We start from the raw sequence: 15216 nt of genomic DNA, 5'->3' as shown, positions 1-15216 counted from the left end.
TAGGCTTGTGCTGGGGCCAACCAGAAAGTTTCTCAAAATCTCTTAAGTATCTAAATCATAAACAGAACTAAATGGGATCTTGGAGATCATTTTATCCAACCCCCTCCTTATATAGAGAAAGAAACTGAAGCTCAGAGAGGTTAAGTGATTTGCCCAAGGTCAATGGAACTTTTGCTTTGGGACCTGTGGGATCAGAGGTAACTAGTCTCTTGAACAACTGAAATCCTATCACTAGCATTGTTTTATGAGAAACAGCCCCACTGGGTCCAGTCAGCAATAAGTCTTTGGAGCTGTCTCAGCCTGCAGTTGCTTTATATAAACTATCCCTTTTATGGGAGTTGAAGCACAGTATGAAATGAGTTTTTGTCTCATGTTGACCTTGTTTAGTCACATTAACGCATGCTTCAGTTCCAGGGCCCCATTCCATTCTCTGAACATCTTCTGACACGCTGATAGTGCTGAGCAGAGCAAGGTTGGGCTCACTCTGGCAGAGCCTCAGAGCACAGAAGGCCCTCGTTTCAGGGAGCAGAGCTGCTTCTCCTGAGCTGGGTGTTCTCCCCAGAGCACCTAGCAGTGCCCATCTGAAACCAGGGACATCTCCTGAGTCCAACCCCAGTGTCTCTTTTCCAGAAAACAGGCAATGCTGTGAGAGCCATTGGAAGACTCTCCTCTATGGCAATGATCTCAGGGCTCAGTGGCAGGAAATCGTCAACAGGGTCACCGACCAGCCCACTCAATGCAGAAAAGCTAGAATCTGAAGGTAAGGAGCTTGGGAGGATTTTCTCAGACCAGTTGGTGGGAAAGAAAGGGTTGGGGGATGAGGGTGGGGGTGGGAGGCTGTTTTCTTTTTTTAATAAAATTTGCAAGGATAAATCCAGAAGTACCTTTAGGTTGCCCTAACACTAAGTCCAGTAATTATTTTCAATTGTTTAATCATAGGCTTAACTATCTTCAGAGAGAAAGTTATTTGTCTAGTTGAACTAAAAGACTTCAGTTATCTTTTTCCCAAATTTTGTATAAGAATTAATAAAGGCTTTATTGAAACTTTCCTTTTATTTTCATTATGAACGTAATCCTTGTATATTGATAAAAAAAATAAAATTTAAAAATCACATTTAGTTGTGTAGGTTTTTTAAATATCCTACCACTGTGATCTTTTTTTTTTTTCTAAGACAAAAATTTATTTCATGTAGGCCATATTCTTTGACATTTTTCCTGCTGCTGAAGCATGTCATTTGAACTGGCTAGACAGTGAGTGGCAGGGCCCCTCCTGGAGACCAGTATGGTTCATTACTTGCCTGCCGTGTTTGAGCTGCTGTCCCATCCACGGATCAGGGAAGGCCTTGGCCTCTTCCTGCTTTAGATGCACTCAGAGCCTGACCCTTTTCTCCTTGAAGGTGCCTCCTTTAGGTGGAGATTCCCTCTGCTGCCTGGCGCTTTCCATCTCCACAGGATAGAAGCCCGAGTCAGATCCCTTTCGTACACCAAAGTAGGGTGATTGGCAGGACTAGTCGATGGGCTGCCCTGGAGCTTCCTAGTGGCTGGGGACAGAGTCCGCAGCACAGGGGCCTGGTCTCTCCTGACCCATACCTGTTGCTCCCCAGGTGACCCAGAAATAACCCGAAGGCAAGGGAGAGGGTACAGAAGCCCCTCAGAGTTTCAGCTCCTCCCTGGACCAATCCCAAATCTGGTGTGTAGTAAAACAACATGAAGGCAGTATGAGTGGTGGAAATAATACCATGGTCAAGTTGAAAATGCCTGTAGGACCTGGCTCCTCCCTTTTAAGGAGCAGGTTGAAGGGCCTGCTGCAGGATGAGGGCAAAGGAGCACTGGTGTGGTTCTGCCCTCTCAACTGAATCCTGCAACAGCATGAAATGCTGCCAAAAATCCTTTTTAAAGATGATTTCTTTTTTTTAATGTGTCAGCATAAGGGACGGGGGGAGGCTGAGGCACAGTTCTCTCTTCTACCAGAAAGGATTTGGCAGCAGGCCAACCTGTCCCCGGGAGAGAGGCATGCCTATGATGCAGTTCTCTAAGCTTTATTATTTGCTAAATTGTAGCAACTTTTTAAAAATCAGCCTTTTCAAATTAGAGGTGAGAAAAGAACAAGGAATGAGAATTGACCTGGTATCCTCTTCCCTGTCTTCTAGAAGATGTTTCCCAAGCTTTCCTTGAGGCTGTTGCTGAGGAGAAGCCCCATGTAAAACCCTATTTCTCTAAGACCATTCGTGATTTAGAAGTTGTGGAGGGAAGTGCTGCTAAATTTGACTGCAAGATTGAAGGTAAGTCGTAGCTGTTCTCGCCTTTACCACAAAAGGGCATTGGCTAGATGATGTGTCAACTACTGTGTGCCCTGGGGGGGAATATCAGTCTGTACAGCCTGGAAGCAATTAGGCAGTGAGGAAAGCTGGGTTGGGAGGAGTTTGTCCTAACGTCCCCTTCCCCCACCCCAAATCCCACCTCCTGAAGGCTCACTGCCCTTCAGTGGCATACATAGGGGCACGTTTGATATGTCACCCTCTTGCACTAGACCTAACTGGCCATGGAACATGTTTAATGAGGTGAGCTTTGAAAGCCTCTGGGAAGCATGTGAATGGCCCACAGGAGGCTCCCAAAGGAAGGATGGCACTCAGGGTACGGGGTATGGAGCTGCCAGCACAGCTGCTCGCCAGGGGTCTGAGTGGCCTTCGGTGATGGGCAACCATTCTGCACCTCATCTGTAAAATGATGTCCAGTGCACTGAGCTGCTGTCGATTCTGTGAGGCGATGGTATGGGACAGAGGGAATCTTTTCAGTGAATTAAAGATGTTATAGATAAAGAGAAAAGTTATGAGATTGGTAAGCAGGAAGAGAGAGCATGCACCGGTGGCTTCAGAGTGTGGACTGGGATCCAAGCCTGGGGCACACCACTCAGTCTGCAGACTCCTCCCCAGCCTCTCCTCCGCCTGCTGGGAAGAATGAGGCCATAGAATTGTGAGCTGGAGCTCAAGAGCCTGTAAGAGATCTTAGCACAGCACCTGAGAAATTAGCACTAGTGGTGGCACAAAGTGCTTTTGTTTCCGGAGACGGCAACATTCTAAAAAGAGAAGAGCAAGTGTAGATAGGCCTCTTTGCTTTATTTCTGTGACTGTCATATATCAAGCAGAGTGAAGAAGTATCTCCCATTTTTGTCTGACCAAACACAGCACAGAAGTTTATCAAGCAACTTTCCCCAGGCCACCTAGCACAGTGCAGCAAAGTCAGAACCTATCATGTCTCCCACTTATTAAGATTCTCCAGCAAGGTGACTGGATAATGCCTTTTGGGTAAAATAATCCAAAGTCCGGAACAAAAAAACTATTTTTCTTGTGTCTTTACATTATCAAATACCTTATAAATGGGTTTTTTAATCATATTTTTTAATTGTCGAATATAACATATATACATAGAAGTGATAACTTTCCAAGTGCAATTTAGCAAGTAGTTAGAGAGCAAACTTCAAAAAATATTATAGGTTACAGTTCCACAGTTTCAGTTATTTCCTTATTATGAAATATTATATATATACAAAAAAGTAATATCTTTCAAAGTATGATTTAACAAGTAGATATATAGGAAATTCCCGAAGTTGTTATGAGTTATAGTACCAGAGTTTCAGTTATTTCCTTAGTGGGAAATATAACATTTTTACAAACAGGTGATAACTTTAACATTATAATTTAGCAAGTAGCTATAGAACAAATTTCAAAGGATGCTATGGGTTACAATTCCACCATTTCAATTCTTTCCTTCTTGCTATTCTAGTACCCTAGCAACTAAGAAAAAGAAAATTATATAAATATTCAGTATTCATAATCCTTTGTTAAATTCCATCTTGTCTGTTGCTACCTCTTCCTCTAGTTTAATCACTTTCCTAATCTTCAGGGATGTCTAGGCAGTGGTAAGTAGGTTTTACCTACTATAATATTTTTCTTTTTTCACTCAACTGAAAAACAAATGGATATGCTTCCTTTGATAATGTGGAAGTTCTCATATTTGGCTTTCTGCTGAATGCTTTGGAGCCACTGCTTGTAACTCTCACCATCACCATTTTCTTTGGGTCTTCTGAAGTTGCTTCCTTTCTCCTTTTTTTTTTTTTTTTTTTTTTTAATTACTATAACATTGTGATTATCATCTTTGTACTTATTTTTGTCTTTGAGATTAGGTCCTTGGTATTTGCTTAAACTTTTGACTAGAGCTCTGATAGACAATTAAAACATATGGCTGCTGTTTTGATAAAAACAAAATTCTACTTGAAAAGAATGTTACAATTCTTAAGTTCTAATTTCTAATGTATTATTTTTATTCTGGTTGGGGCTACAATTATTTTCCATAAAAATATTTCTCCAAAATATAGGAGCAAGTCAATTAGAATATATTATATATTTTAAATGTATATTATATATGTGTGTTTATTTCATAAATTTTTAATGCTGATCTTTGCAGAAACATGACTAGTGCATAAAATGAGGGTAATCAGTGTGGTCAGTTTCCAGCTATCAACAATGAGATTATTTGCTTCGGAGCAGCCTAAGACAAGTAGTAGTAGTATCAGCTCCTCTAACTTATGCTCTATATAGCTGTAAGCAGCTTTATTAAGGTATAATTTACATAACATAAAATTCACCATTTTAAGTGTACAATTCAATTTTTTTAGCAACTCTACACTGCTGTACAACCATCACCACAATCCAATTTTAGAACATTTTCATCACCCCTAAAATATCCCTTGTGCCCATTCTCTCTCTTATTTTCTATTTAAATTTATTAAGTTAAACTTTTATACAAGATTTTTAAAGATGGTATTTTCATCCCAGAAGATATTTAGCCCTGGTATGTAGTTGGACTCGGGGCAGTATTTCTCTTTGTATTTTTTGGACAGTATTTCTCTGTCAGAAGTAGGGTAAAGGGCATGTCTTAACATGGGTGGAAAATGGGACAACTTTGAAATATTTCTCTTTGGGGATTTGAATATTAGTACTTACAATACTTGCCCATTTTTGAATGTAACTATCAAAATAGACACTAAAAGCAAATATAATTTTTTTCCTTTTGCCCCCTTAATCAATAGAGGTAACTTAGGAGTTGCTTGCATGGATTGATAAGAAATTTTGAATAACGGTTTCTGCAACTTGTGTTCTCTCCCTGTGATGCAGGATACCCAGACCCCGAGGTCGTCTGGTTCAAAGATGACCAGTCAATCAGGGAGTCCCGCCACTTCCAGATAGACTACGATGAGGATGGGAACTGCTCTTTAATTATTAGCGATGTGTGTGGGGATGATGACGCCAAGTACACCTGCAAGGCTGTCAACAGCCTTGGAGAAGCCACCTGCACAGCAGAGCTCATTGTGGAAACCATGGAGGAAGGAGAAGGGGAAGGGGGAGAGGAAGAAGAGGAAGAGTGAAACAAAGCCAGAGAGAAGCCGTTTCTAAGTCATATTGAAAAGACTATTTCTTAAAGCTCAAAAAACCCAAGCTATTAAAAGCACCTAGTGTGATAGATTATCTAGTTAGGCCATTTGGGGGTTGAGAATTCAGCAAGTTAATAACCTAGCAGCAGCGTTATCCATGGGCATTAATCTGAATTAGCTGGCACCTTAAGATACACTTAGTGCAGCTTTATTTCCTTTAGGGAAATAATCCACTAACTTCCCCGACCAATTTATTTTACAGAGAAAATAACCAAGAGGTATTTATCTAGGCAAAGTCATAAATTCTCCAACAGAAAGCCCTCATGAAAAATAAGTCCAAAATGAGGGCTCTGGGCCCAGCCCAAAGGGCCCCTGATGATAAAAGCCCCTGACTCCAGAGAACTGGTTCTTCCCCAGTCCTGCATCACTTCATTCTGAAAGCAGTTGAGCCATTTTAACTTATAAGGCACATTTTATTCCAAAGCGTACTGCAGAAGTTTGAACGTTTCATTTCTCTCCCCCGTTCCACCTGCTGGTTTTCCTAGATCTGAACTCGCTGTTTAAGTGCTAAGGACATGACAGTTCATAGATTCTGAAGATAGATCTCTGCTTACGGCTGATTCTGGCTTCCTTAGGTAAACAGATTCTCCTTTCTTCCAAAAGCAGTTAAAAAAAAAAAAAAAGAAAGAAAAAAACTAAGCCTATCCCCTCTTTGAAGATATCTTAGCAATTTCAGATTTTTATGTAAGAACCCATGAAAAAAAAATTCTTGCTAATGTGCTTTTCTTCTTAAACCAGGACTCATGTTTGTGCTGTTATAACATCAACTCTGGGTGGTATAAATTTTTTGTTTGAATGTATGGAAGAAACAATTTGCTGAAAGGTTAGTTTTATTTATTGGCCACTATGAAACGATTTCAACTGATGAAGAGCTGTAGACCACCACATACTATGGAACCTTCTTCAAGATAGTCTGAGCACATCTTCATTCTAAACACTCTCCAGACAACTCTACTTATATGGGTTCCACAGTTTTCTTTTTGAATGTGCATCAATCATGCCTTACCCCAACCTTGAAATATATTCTTAGACCTGATAAATGCACTCAGACTTGCATCTTTAGGAATTTTTTACTTTCTTTCACTACATTGGCACTTAAATTTTTTCTTTATAAAACTTTTTGAAGATCATAAGCAAAGGCCATAAACTGATGCCTAATATATTTTCCTTTGCGTGCGTGCGCGCATGTGTGTGTAACATTCCAAATACTCTTTTCCTTTTCCACTGTTTGTAAAGTACAGCAATTTAATATTTCAGGGGACTTTTTAAATATGGTTCCTTAAGAATCAATTTTAAATTACTTCAGTGCAATCCTACACAGTATCAATATGAGAACTTTGATATTATTTAGTCTTATGTTATCTTCTAATCTATTTTTATCTGCTTTTTGCTGCTAGTTTCAAATTGCCAGTATTTTTCCTTTTTTTTTTTTGCTTTTTAAAGTTACAGTATTTTCCATAATAGACACAGTATTGTCACAGTTTATTGTAAGAAAGTGTTTTTAATTTGATTTAGAGCATTCAGAGCTTTTTTTCCATCACTTTTCATTGTTTATGCTATAATTGTGTGTATGTTGTATGCGTGTGCATGTGTGGTGTGTATGTGTGTTTACAAGTTCTGAATACCTTCTTGAAATTGTCTTAATATTCTCCCAGTTTATTATGCCATCAGAATGGTAAATGAGAACACTACAACTGTAGTTAACTCACAGTTTTTAAATAAAGGATACCACAGTGCATGCTGTTTGTTCAATCTTTGCAGATTTCTCTTTCTTTCCATGCCACCAGTTGTAGAGTACTCAAATAGATTTTGGAAGCTAAAAGCATTGTGCTGCATCAAAGTAAAGCATTGCCTTATGTGGTTGTGGTTTATAAGGAACAGAATGATCTCTGTAGTTCTGTTTATACTAGGCTGCCTGATTTATACATTTAGTTCAGACTTTCTAGCGAGCATCAATTTAGTACAACTACTTTTCTAGCAGGATATTTATAGTATCAGGTCCTCATAATACTAAAATCTGTATGACGCATTTTTAGCATGTAACACGATTATCATCATCATCAAAATTATTTACCAGAGATTCATTTGAATTGGTGTCTTTGGTGCAATTAGTTATTGAAAGCCAAGTGCCATCTTTCCATGTCTTGATATTGAAGGATTTGTTACCAGGAAACCATCACTCCTGTTTTATAGGAAATTTGTTATCAAACAAATATAAGAAGGTAAGCCCCCCCAATTCTCAAGATGTTCAACCATTAGTGTAGATACCCTAGAGAGAATTCAAGACATGCTGTTTGATGTTGGATGAGATGAGTCTGTGATTCCAAAGTGTAGTCTGGAAGAATCTGTTGTGCAGTTAATAAATATTTCAATTTTTTTCATTTTTTTAAGCAACCACAACCCACAAGTGTTCCTAGTGAGGAACTGCTTAATTTTTTAAAAAAAGGACCATTTTTATTCCTTGCTAGTGGAAAATGTACCACATATATTCTGCACAGGAAAAATGGCAAAAACATTTTCTTCCATTGCATTTTCATTCCAAACATATTTTAAAAATCCAATGATTGCTTCTTTGTATTGAAAGATATTTCTATGTGTAAAAAAGATATACTAACTGGTTGTCCACAATAACTTCATTTATAGCAAGACTGCCTTATTTTTAACAAAATGTTTGCATTTTACTCTGCTTCACACCTCACTTGCTTTTAATAAATCTGTGCCAATAAGTATCAAGAAGTGATGGATAATTGAGTTCTAAAGAAAGTCAATTCTCCACTTTTCAAAGAAAACACAGTAGTACTACTTTCTTTACCTCTGAAAATTCCTTCTCTGTATTTTGAAAGGGTGGCAGTTGTCTGTGGCCTGTCGTTACTGTGGCTCTCTGCCCTCTGGTACAAGGTTAGCTGCATTCCTGGCTGCCAGGTTAGGTGGGATGTTGTAACTAGTTCTGGCCTGTGAGTTGTGAGCACAAGTGATGTGTGTCTCTGCTGGGCCGTGGCATTCAAGTACCATACAAGAGTCCCCCTAATGACTGGCAACATTTGAGATGGTGGCTATCAACCTAAGTCTCCAGCCAACCCAGAATGGGCACACAACACAAGCAAGAAATAATCTTTGTTCCTATAAACCACCAAGATTTTGGGGTTTTGGGTTTTTTAGTTTTTTGTTGTCTTTTTTTTTTTTTTTGTGGCTGCAACATAACCCAACCTACCCTGTTACAAGGTCATCACCATATTCTACATCTATTTTGTCAACAAGTGGCTATTTAGATTTAAATTCAAATAAAATTAAAACCTCAGTTGCAGTAGCCACGTTTCAAATGCTCAGTAATTACATGTGACTGACAATGGCTACTTGTGTTGAACAGCACAGAGAACATTTCTATCACTGCAGAGGGTTCTATTGGACAGCGCTGTTCTAGATGGACTAGGAGGAGAAACCCAAAGTGTTACCTGAACTATGTGCATCACTTTTCAAATTTTGTGAAATTAAAAGTTTTAACTCAAGCTTGTATGAAATTAGAGAATATGGTCTATAGTTTAATTGTGCTGCATAATATAGACTCAATACTCAGGTTATTTTTGATTCATTATTCATATTCATATATTTTTCCACTTTTTAAAGCATTTTAAAGTACAGCTGTGCGTCTCATGACAAAATATAAACCTGCAATTCATGAGCAACCACCAGATTCCTTGTGATATGCAACAACCAGGCCAAATTCTCCATTGTTTTTGGAATTTGGGGCTACTTGAGATAGGGAAGCATCCAGTGGGGAAATATGAGATGGAATGCAGACGAGACAGATGGCTGCTGGAGCAACATTTCCTTAACAGTGAACCATAAGGAAGGGGGAGAGGCTTTCCTGACATCTATAATTATTTTAATCTCACTGGCTTTTATCTTTTTTTAATGCAGTTTTATTGAGATATATTCACACACCATATATTCCATCCAAAGTATACAATCAGTGGCTCACAGCATCATCATATAGCTTTGCATTCATCACCACAATCAATTTTAGAGCATTTTCATTGCTCCAAAAAAACAAAAGTAAAAAAGAACACCCAAAACATCTCATACTCCTTATCCCCCCTATTATTTATTTTTGTCTTTATTTTATTACTCATCAGCCCATACACTGGATAAAGGGAGTGTCAGTCACAAAGTTTTCACAATCACACAGTCACACAATAAAAGCTATGTAGTTATACAATCATCATCAAGAATCAAGTCTACTGGATTACAGTTCAACAGTTTCAGGTATTTCTTTCTAGCTATTCTAATACACTAAAAACTAAAAAGGGATATTTATATAATACATAAGAATAACTCCAGAATGACCTCTCGACTTTATTTGAAATCTCTTAGTCACTGGAACTTTATTTCATTTCATTTCTTTTCCCATCTTTGGTTATGAAGGCATTCTCAATCCCACGATGCCAGGGCAGGGCTCATCCCTGGGAGTCATGTCCCATGTTGCCAGGGAGACTTACACCTCTAGGAGTCATGTCCCACTTGGGGACAGGGCAGTGAGTTTATTTGCAGAGTTGGCTGAGAGAAAGAGGCCCCATCTGAGCAACAAAAGAGGTTCTCTGGGGTGACTCTTAGGCATAATTATAAGTAGGCTTAGCTTCTCCTTTGCAGGAATAAGTTTCATAAGGGCAAGCCCCAAGATCAAGGGCTTGACTTATTAATTTGGGAGTCCCTAATGCTTGTGAGCATATCAGGAATTCCCCAGGTGAGGAAGTTTAATATTTCCACATTTTCCTCAGCCCCTAAAGGGGACTTTGCAAATACTTTTTTACTTTCTGCCCAAAATACTCTGGGATGTATCAGGGTATTACATTAACCTGTTCAGAATAATAAGATCTCATTCCTATTCTAGGTTCCATGTAATTACATTGTTTAAATAAACTGACCAGACAGGTTAAATTAGATAGGGTGCTACAGAAAATATAAATTTTGTGCCAAATGAACATCTCTCTGCCTTTGGTCTTACACAGAAGTTGGAGTTTTAAAATACAGTCAATATCATTCTTCTCTCTGTATTTTGATTTACCTTAGTCCTAACCATGTTCATTGGCTTTTATCTTTTCTCCCTTACCTTTGGAATTGGAAATGCCCAGGGAATCTACGGAGCTTGAGGACACATGAAATTTCTAACTGTTGATTGCTTGAAATTTTAGTCCATGGGCCTTGTCTTTGTCCCAAATGCCCTTGCAAGAAGTGCTGCTTACCAGAAACCGCAGCCCTAATATCGATCCCATCAAGGCCTAGGATAAATTCTCACAAGACACTGTTTGCCTTTTTTGGACTAGATCTTCCTTTTGGAGGTAACTAAATAAGGATGATGTTACAAACTAACCTAAAGCCAATTTGGTCATCTGCATTTATTAGCTTTGGGGGTGAGGGGGTGGCAGTGGTCATCATTAACCTCTAATAGAAGAAAGGTTGAGCTATTGGCTTCTCATCCACACCTTGTTTCAGGTGGTACGTTTCAGTGAAAGATAGTGTCAGGCCAGTTCTGCCCCTGTCAGACATTTATTAGCAAGCAGTCATCCAGCCTATCCTGTAAGCTACACAAGTGGCACATCTGTCCCTCCCAAAAGCACCTTACGTGTTCACCCAAGGCAGATGCTGCAGTACACCAGGGTGGGAGCTACCTAACCTGGTTAGGCAAGTGAAGTCAGTTACAGGACTACCTCTTAACAGCACTGTATAGCTTGTCCCTCAGTTTCCTAGTTTATAAATTGAGGACAGTAATAGTTCGTTCCTCCCTAACAGGTTGTTTTAAAGATTAAATGAGATCATACACGGCACCCAGCCCTTAGAATAAGCCTCTATTTTTCTGGCATTCAGAGATGCTATGATGTGTCAGAAACAGTCCCTACCTTCAAGGGACTGATTATACATCTGCAGAAACAAAACAAACACATGAAAAAGTTATATACTATTAAAAGATGGAAAGAATTATTTAAGTTTCACCCACCTCCCATGAAAGATGTTTGAAACTGAAAGCACCCATGCCTTTGTAAAAAAAAAAAAAATTGCCGTGAGTTTAGGAAATACTACAACTGCCTGACGTCTTGTTTTAAGAAAAAGTGTTAACTCTCAGCTCCTAAATACTTTCCATGGTTGAAGGAGAAAAGCTGTTTGTGTGACTCTGAAAAGCTGCTCTTCTGACCTCACGAGGCTTGTTTTTACAATCAAGGGGAAATTTCTCAGTTAGCTTAACTGTACTTAACCTCTATCCCAAGAAGTTTCCTAATTTTTCATTAGTATTTACAAAAGTTAATTCACATTGACTTTTTCTGTTTCCACCGAACAAATAGGGCTCTTCTAGGCCTAGGAAAAGGTTGGGTAAATATCTTTTTCAATTGTTTAGAAAGCTCAAGGCTAAAGTTCCTATTTTCTGGGGAGCAGGAGACGAAGAGTTTAGGAACCAGGAAGCTGCCCTAGGAGAGAAAGGGCCAAAGATGGACCGTGGAAGACAAGCATTGACCCTGTTGCCTTCTGAACCCCCATTAAAAAGAAAGGAATAATAATGTTTTAAAAGCTATAAGCCTTTCAAAAACAAATAAAGGAGATGACACCAGATGAAAAATAACAAAATTTTGGAAGATGGAAAGCAAATAGATAAGTGGGTAACTGACTTAGAACAGAGAGGACAGAACCAAACTTCTCACAGAGGAGGAAGTCAATAGGAAGGCAAGTCAAACTGCCCTCAAGAATCCCCAGAAGGTCAGAGATTGGAGGACCGAGGTACCTGTGAAGGAGGGCCTGAAAGGCAATGCAAGGTTTCAAATAACTGATGCAAACCAAGATCTGTAAGATCAGAAGCAGGTCCAAGTCCTACTAGGACATCAGGGCAGAGGTAGGAAGGGATAACTAGGAGTTAGGGCAGACAAGGATCTGACCCAGGAGGTCAGTCTGAACAAGACAGTAGCACTCATGGTCAAGGTGTAGATCTGATCTGGAAAGGCTTCTGCTAGCTCTAGGAGTTGCTATAGGACTGCTTTCATGGGGCAGGATTTCCTTAACAATGAACCAGAAGGAAGGGGGTGGAGGGACCCTGACAGCTACAATCATTTAATCTCAGTGGCTTTGATCTCTCTTACCATAGGAATTGGAAATGCCCAAAGTACAGCTACAGCTAAATAAGAGTATAGGATGTGATTACTTCAGTTGTGTCATAAGGAAGGGAACTGAAATGAGCAGCTTGACCTAGAATTTGTATACCAAAGGTAAATTGCTTAAAATAAGGCTCCAAAGGGAAGTGAAGTCAAAGGAGTGCTCAGTTGGGATTTGCATTTTTAAACCTGTGATGTTGGTGGGACTTGGTCATTTTTAAGCCCCTAGATTGACTGAATCATTGTAATAACTAGTAATGCTTCTAGGGCATGTATTACATGCAAAGCATGTTTTAAGCACTCCCTGTAAGTAGTACATTTAGTCCATGTAGTATGTGAGGTAGGCACTATTAAATACTGTTCTCATTTCACCAATGAGAAAACTGAGGCCCAGAGAGTTTGGATGGTTGAAAGTGGTTGCCAGGGGTGGGGGTGAGGGGAAAGCCCAAGCAAGTGGCAGAGCCTGGATGGCCATCCAGCTCCAGGGTCTATTAAAATAGAAACTTCTGAGATTTTCAAGAATTTGTGCCCCAGATATTCAGTTTGTTCAGAGTTTATGCTTAGAAATATCTTCATGTACAGCAAAGATTATTTATAAATGAAATACTATGTCTCACTGTGGTATGTGGTGGGCTGCTGCAGCTAGACTAAGGAAAGACAAATTCCGCTAACAAAGCCAGGAGGGAGTGATGGAGAAAGCTAAGAGCTCAGGTTTGATTTTCTATAATCTAATTTTAATTTTTATCATAGTTACATATGAATATAGTTTAAAAAGCCGAAAAAGATGTTAAAGACTTTTAACAATATTCCCCTCCACCCTGGCAAACACTTCCCACAACTTTAGCTGTTTCTTCTGGTATTTATGTTCATAATATGCATATATGGCTATTTCCTGAGTCATCAAATAGACAGTCTATATAATATTATAATCATTATTTTTTTTTTGCTATTATTTCCTATTTTGCTAGTTAAGAATTTTAACTCCATACACTACCCTCTTGTCTCCTCAATTTCTCAATGTAGTTATGTCATTAAGTCTGTATCCCGTTTGCCTTATGGTGCTTGCTCGGGAAGTCACAGACACACACTCAGCAGCCATCTCCCAGCACCTTGCCTACCCCTTGCCTTCTTTTCTATTGTTTCTATCTGTTTCCATTCCACAGCCAGGGGGGATGTTAGGTCTAACGAAAAGGCCTGGCCAGACCTTAAACCCAGAAACAGGGAACAAGCAGCCCCAGTGGTAGGGCCCCTTCCCCTAGAATGGATAAATACCTGCCGCAGGCAGCACAAATTTGTCCTTCCCCTCCAACTTGAAAGGGTGTGTGCAGAATGGCCATCCACCGACCAACCCGAGCAATTTGGCCTCCCTGGGAGACTGGCCACAAAGGGATCTCTTCCTCTGCTCTTTCGGACCCTTTGTACTGTGGAAGTAAGAAACTGGTCATTTCCCAAAAGTTTTTGTTGTGCCGGAGCCTGTGTTCCCAAAACACACCATACAGCAACTTGCTCCACAGTGATCACACAAATATTAATCCCTGCTGAGCCAAGCAGTATACTTTGATTCCATTTCTTTATCATCTTATTGTTTTTCCTGGGGTTCATCATTGTCTTATTATTTCATTGGCTTCCTTTTCTTTGAACCTATGGCTGTCTTTCCACATGCTCTAATAAGCTGGGTAAAATACCTCTTGAGATACTTTTCCACAGGTTCAAAAATCTGCTGGTCTCATGATTTTCCTGGAAACATTCTTTCTGGAGCCATCCATCCCCCTGACCCAGTCTGGACTGGTAGCTCCCTAGCTTCCGTCATAATATCTTGCGTGGACTTCTTCGGCATTTTTCCTGTGACATTCTCAAATTGGATCATCTGAAGAGCTTTTAATAAAGGGATGCTCTACAAAGGTGTAGGCAGGGCATAGACAAACCACAAGACAGTGCAAAACCACAGGAAGAGAATTTGAGCTCTCCACAGGAAGAGAATTTCATTCTCCTCCCTCCAATCTCCTGCCAGTGCTCCCCTAGACTCCAGAGAAAGGTGGAGGTGGGTCAGGAGGTCAAATGGAAAACATCCAGCAAAGCACACTCCTTCTGTATTTGCTTCTTCATTTTGGTGAAGTAACCCCTTATTTTCCAAAGCTACCTGAGAAAGGGCCACGGTAGGTAAATGTTATGAGACCTTGCATATCAGAAAATGTCTTTATTTTATCCTCATACTTGATTAATAGTTTGAGAGGGTATATATAATACAACATTGGATATTTATTTTCCCTCAAAATTTTGGAGACATTGCTCCATCAGTGTTCTGGTTTCCAATGTCAGTATTGAGAATCCAATGCCATTTCAATTACCAATTTTTTGCATGGGACTGTTTTTCTCTCTGACTTCTTCTAGATTCTAGATTCAGTGTTGCTCATGAATTGGTTAGGAATTTATTAGGGTCTGTGAGTCAAATATTTAAAAACAGATAAGCTTTTTCAAAGTTAAATTGCTTGTCCAAGAAGCCAAATAATTTAGACTTTCGGTAATATAGCCTCTTAATGAGTGTATTGTATTCATTTAAAGTGGAAGCTCATTGAACTAATCTCCATTTAA

General features: G+C 39.4%; 1 protein-coding gene across 5 annotated transcripts in view; it reads left to right on the top strand.

Annotated features, from left to right (window-relative positions):
- MYLK (myosin light chain kinase) overlaps positions 1 to 7229 on the top strand; it is a 319613-nt gene extending 312384 nt beyond the window's left edge. For 4 of the 5 annotated variants that reach the window (XM_037837064.1, XM_037837055.1, XM_037837082.1 and 1 more), the window contains 3 exons: positions 631 to 760; positions 2151 to 2282; positions 5175 to 7229. In XM_037837064.1, the coding sequence (XP_037692992.1) occupies positions 631 to 760; positions 2151 to 2282; positions 5175 to 5425 (513 nt within the window). In that variant the 3' untranslated portion in view covers positions 5426 to 7229. The remainder of the gene's footprint in view (positions 1 to 630; positions 761 to 2150; positions 2283 to 5174) is intronic. The other variant, XM_037837074.1, reaches the window with a different exon arrangement.
- Positions 7230 to 15216: the final 7987 nt, after the last annotated feature.

Source organism: Choloepus didactylus, chromosome 1 (genome assembly GCF_015220235.1).
Source record: "Choloepus didactylus isolate mChoDid1 chromosome 1, mChoDid1.pri, whole genome shotgun sequence".
NCBI classification, from domain to species: Eukaryota; Metazoa; Chordata; class Mammalia; order Pilosa; family Megalonychidae; genus Choloepus; species Choloepus didactylus.
This window is presented reverse-complemented; position numbering and strand designations above follow the sequence as displayed.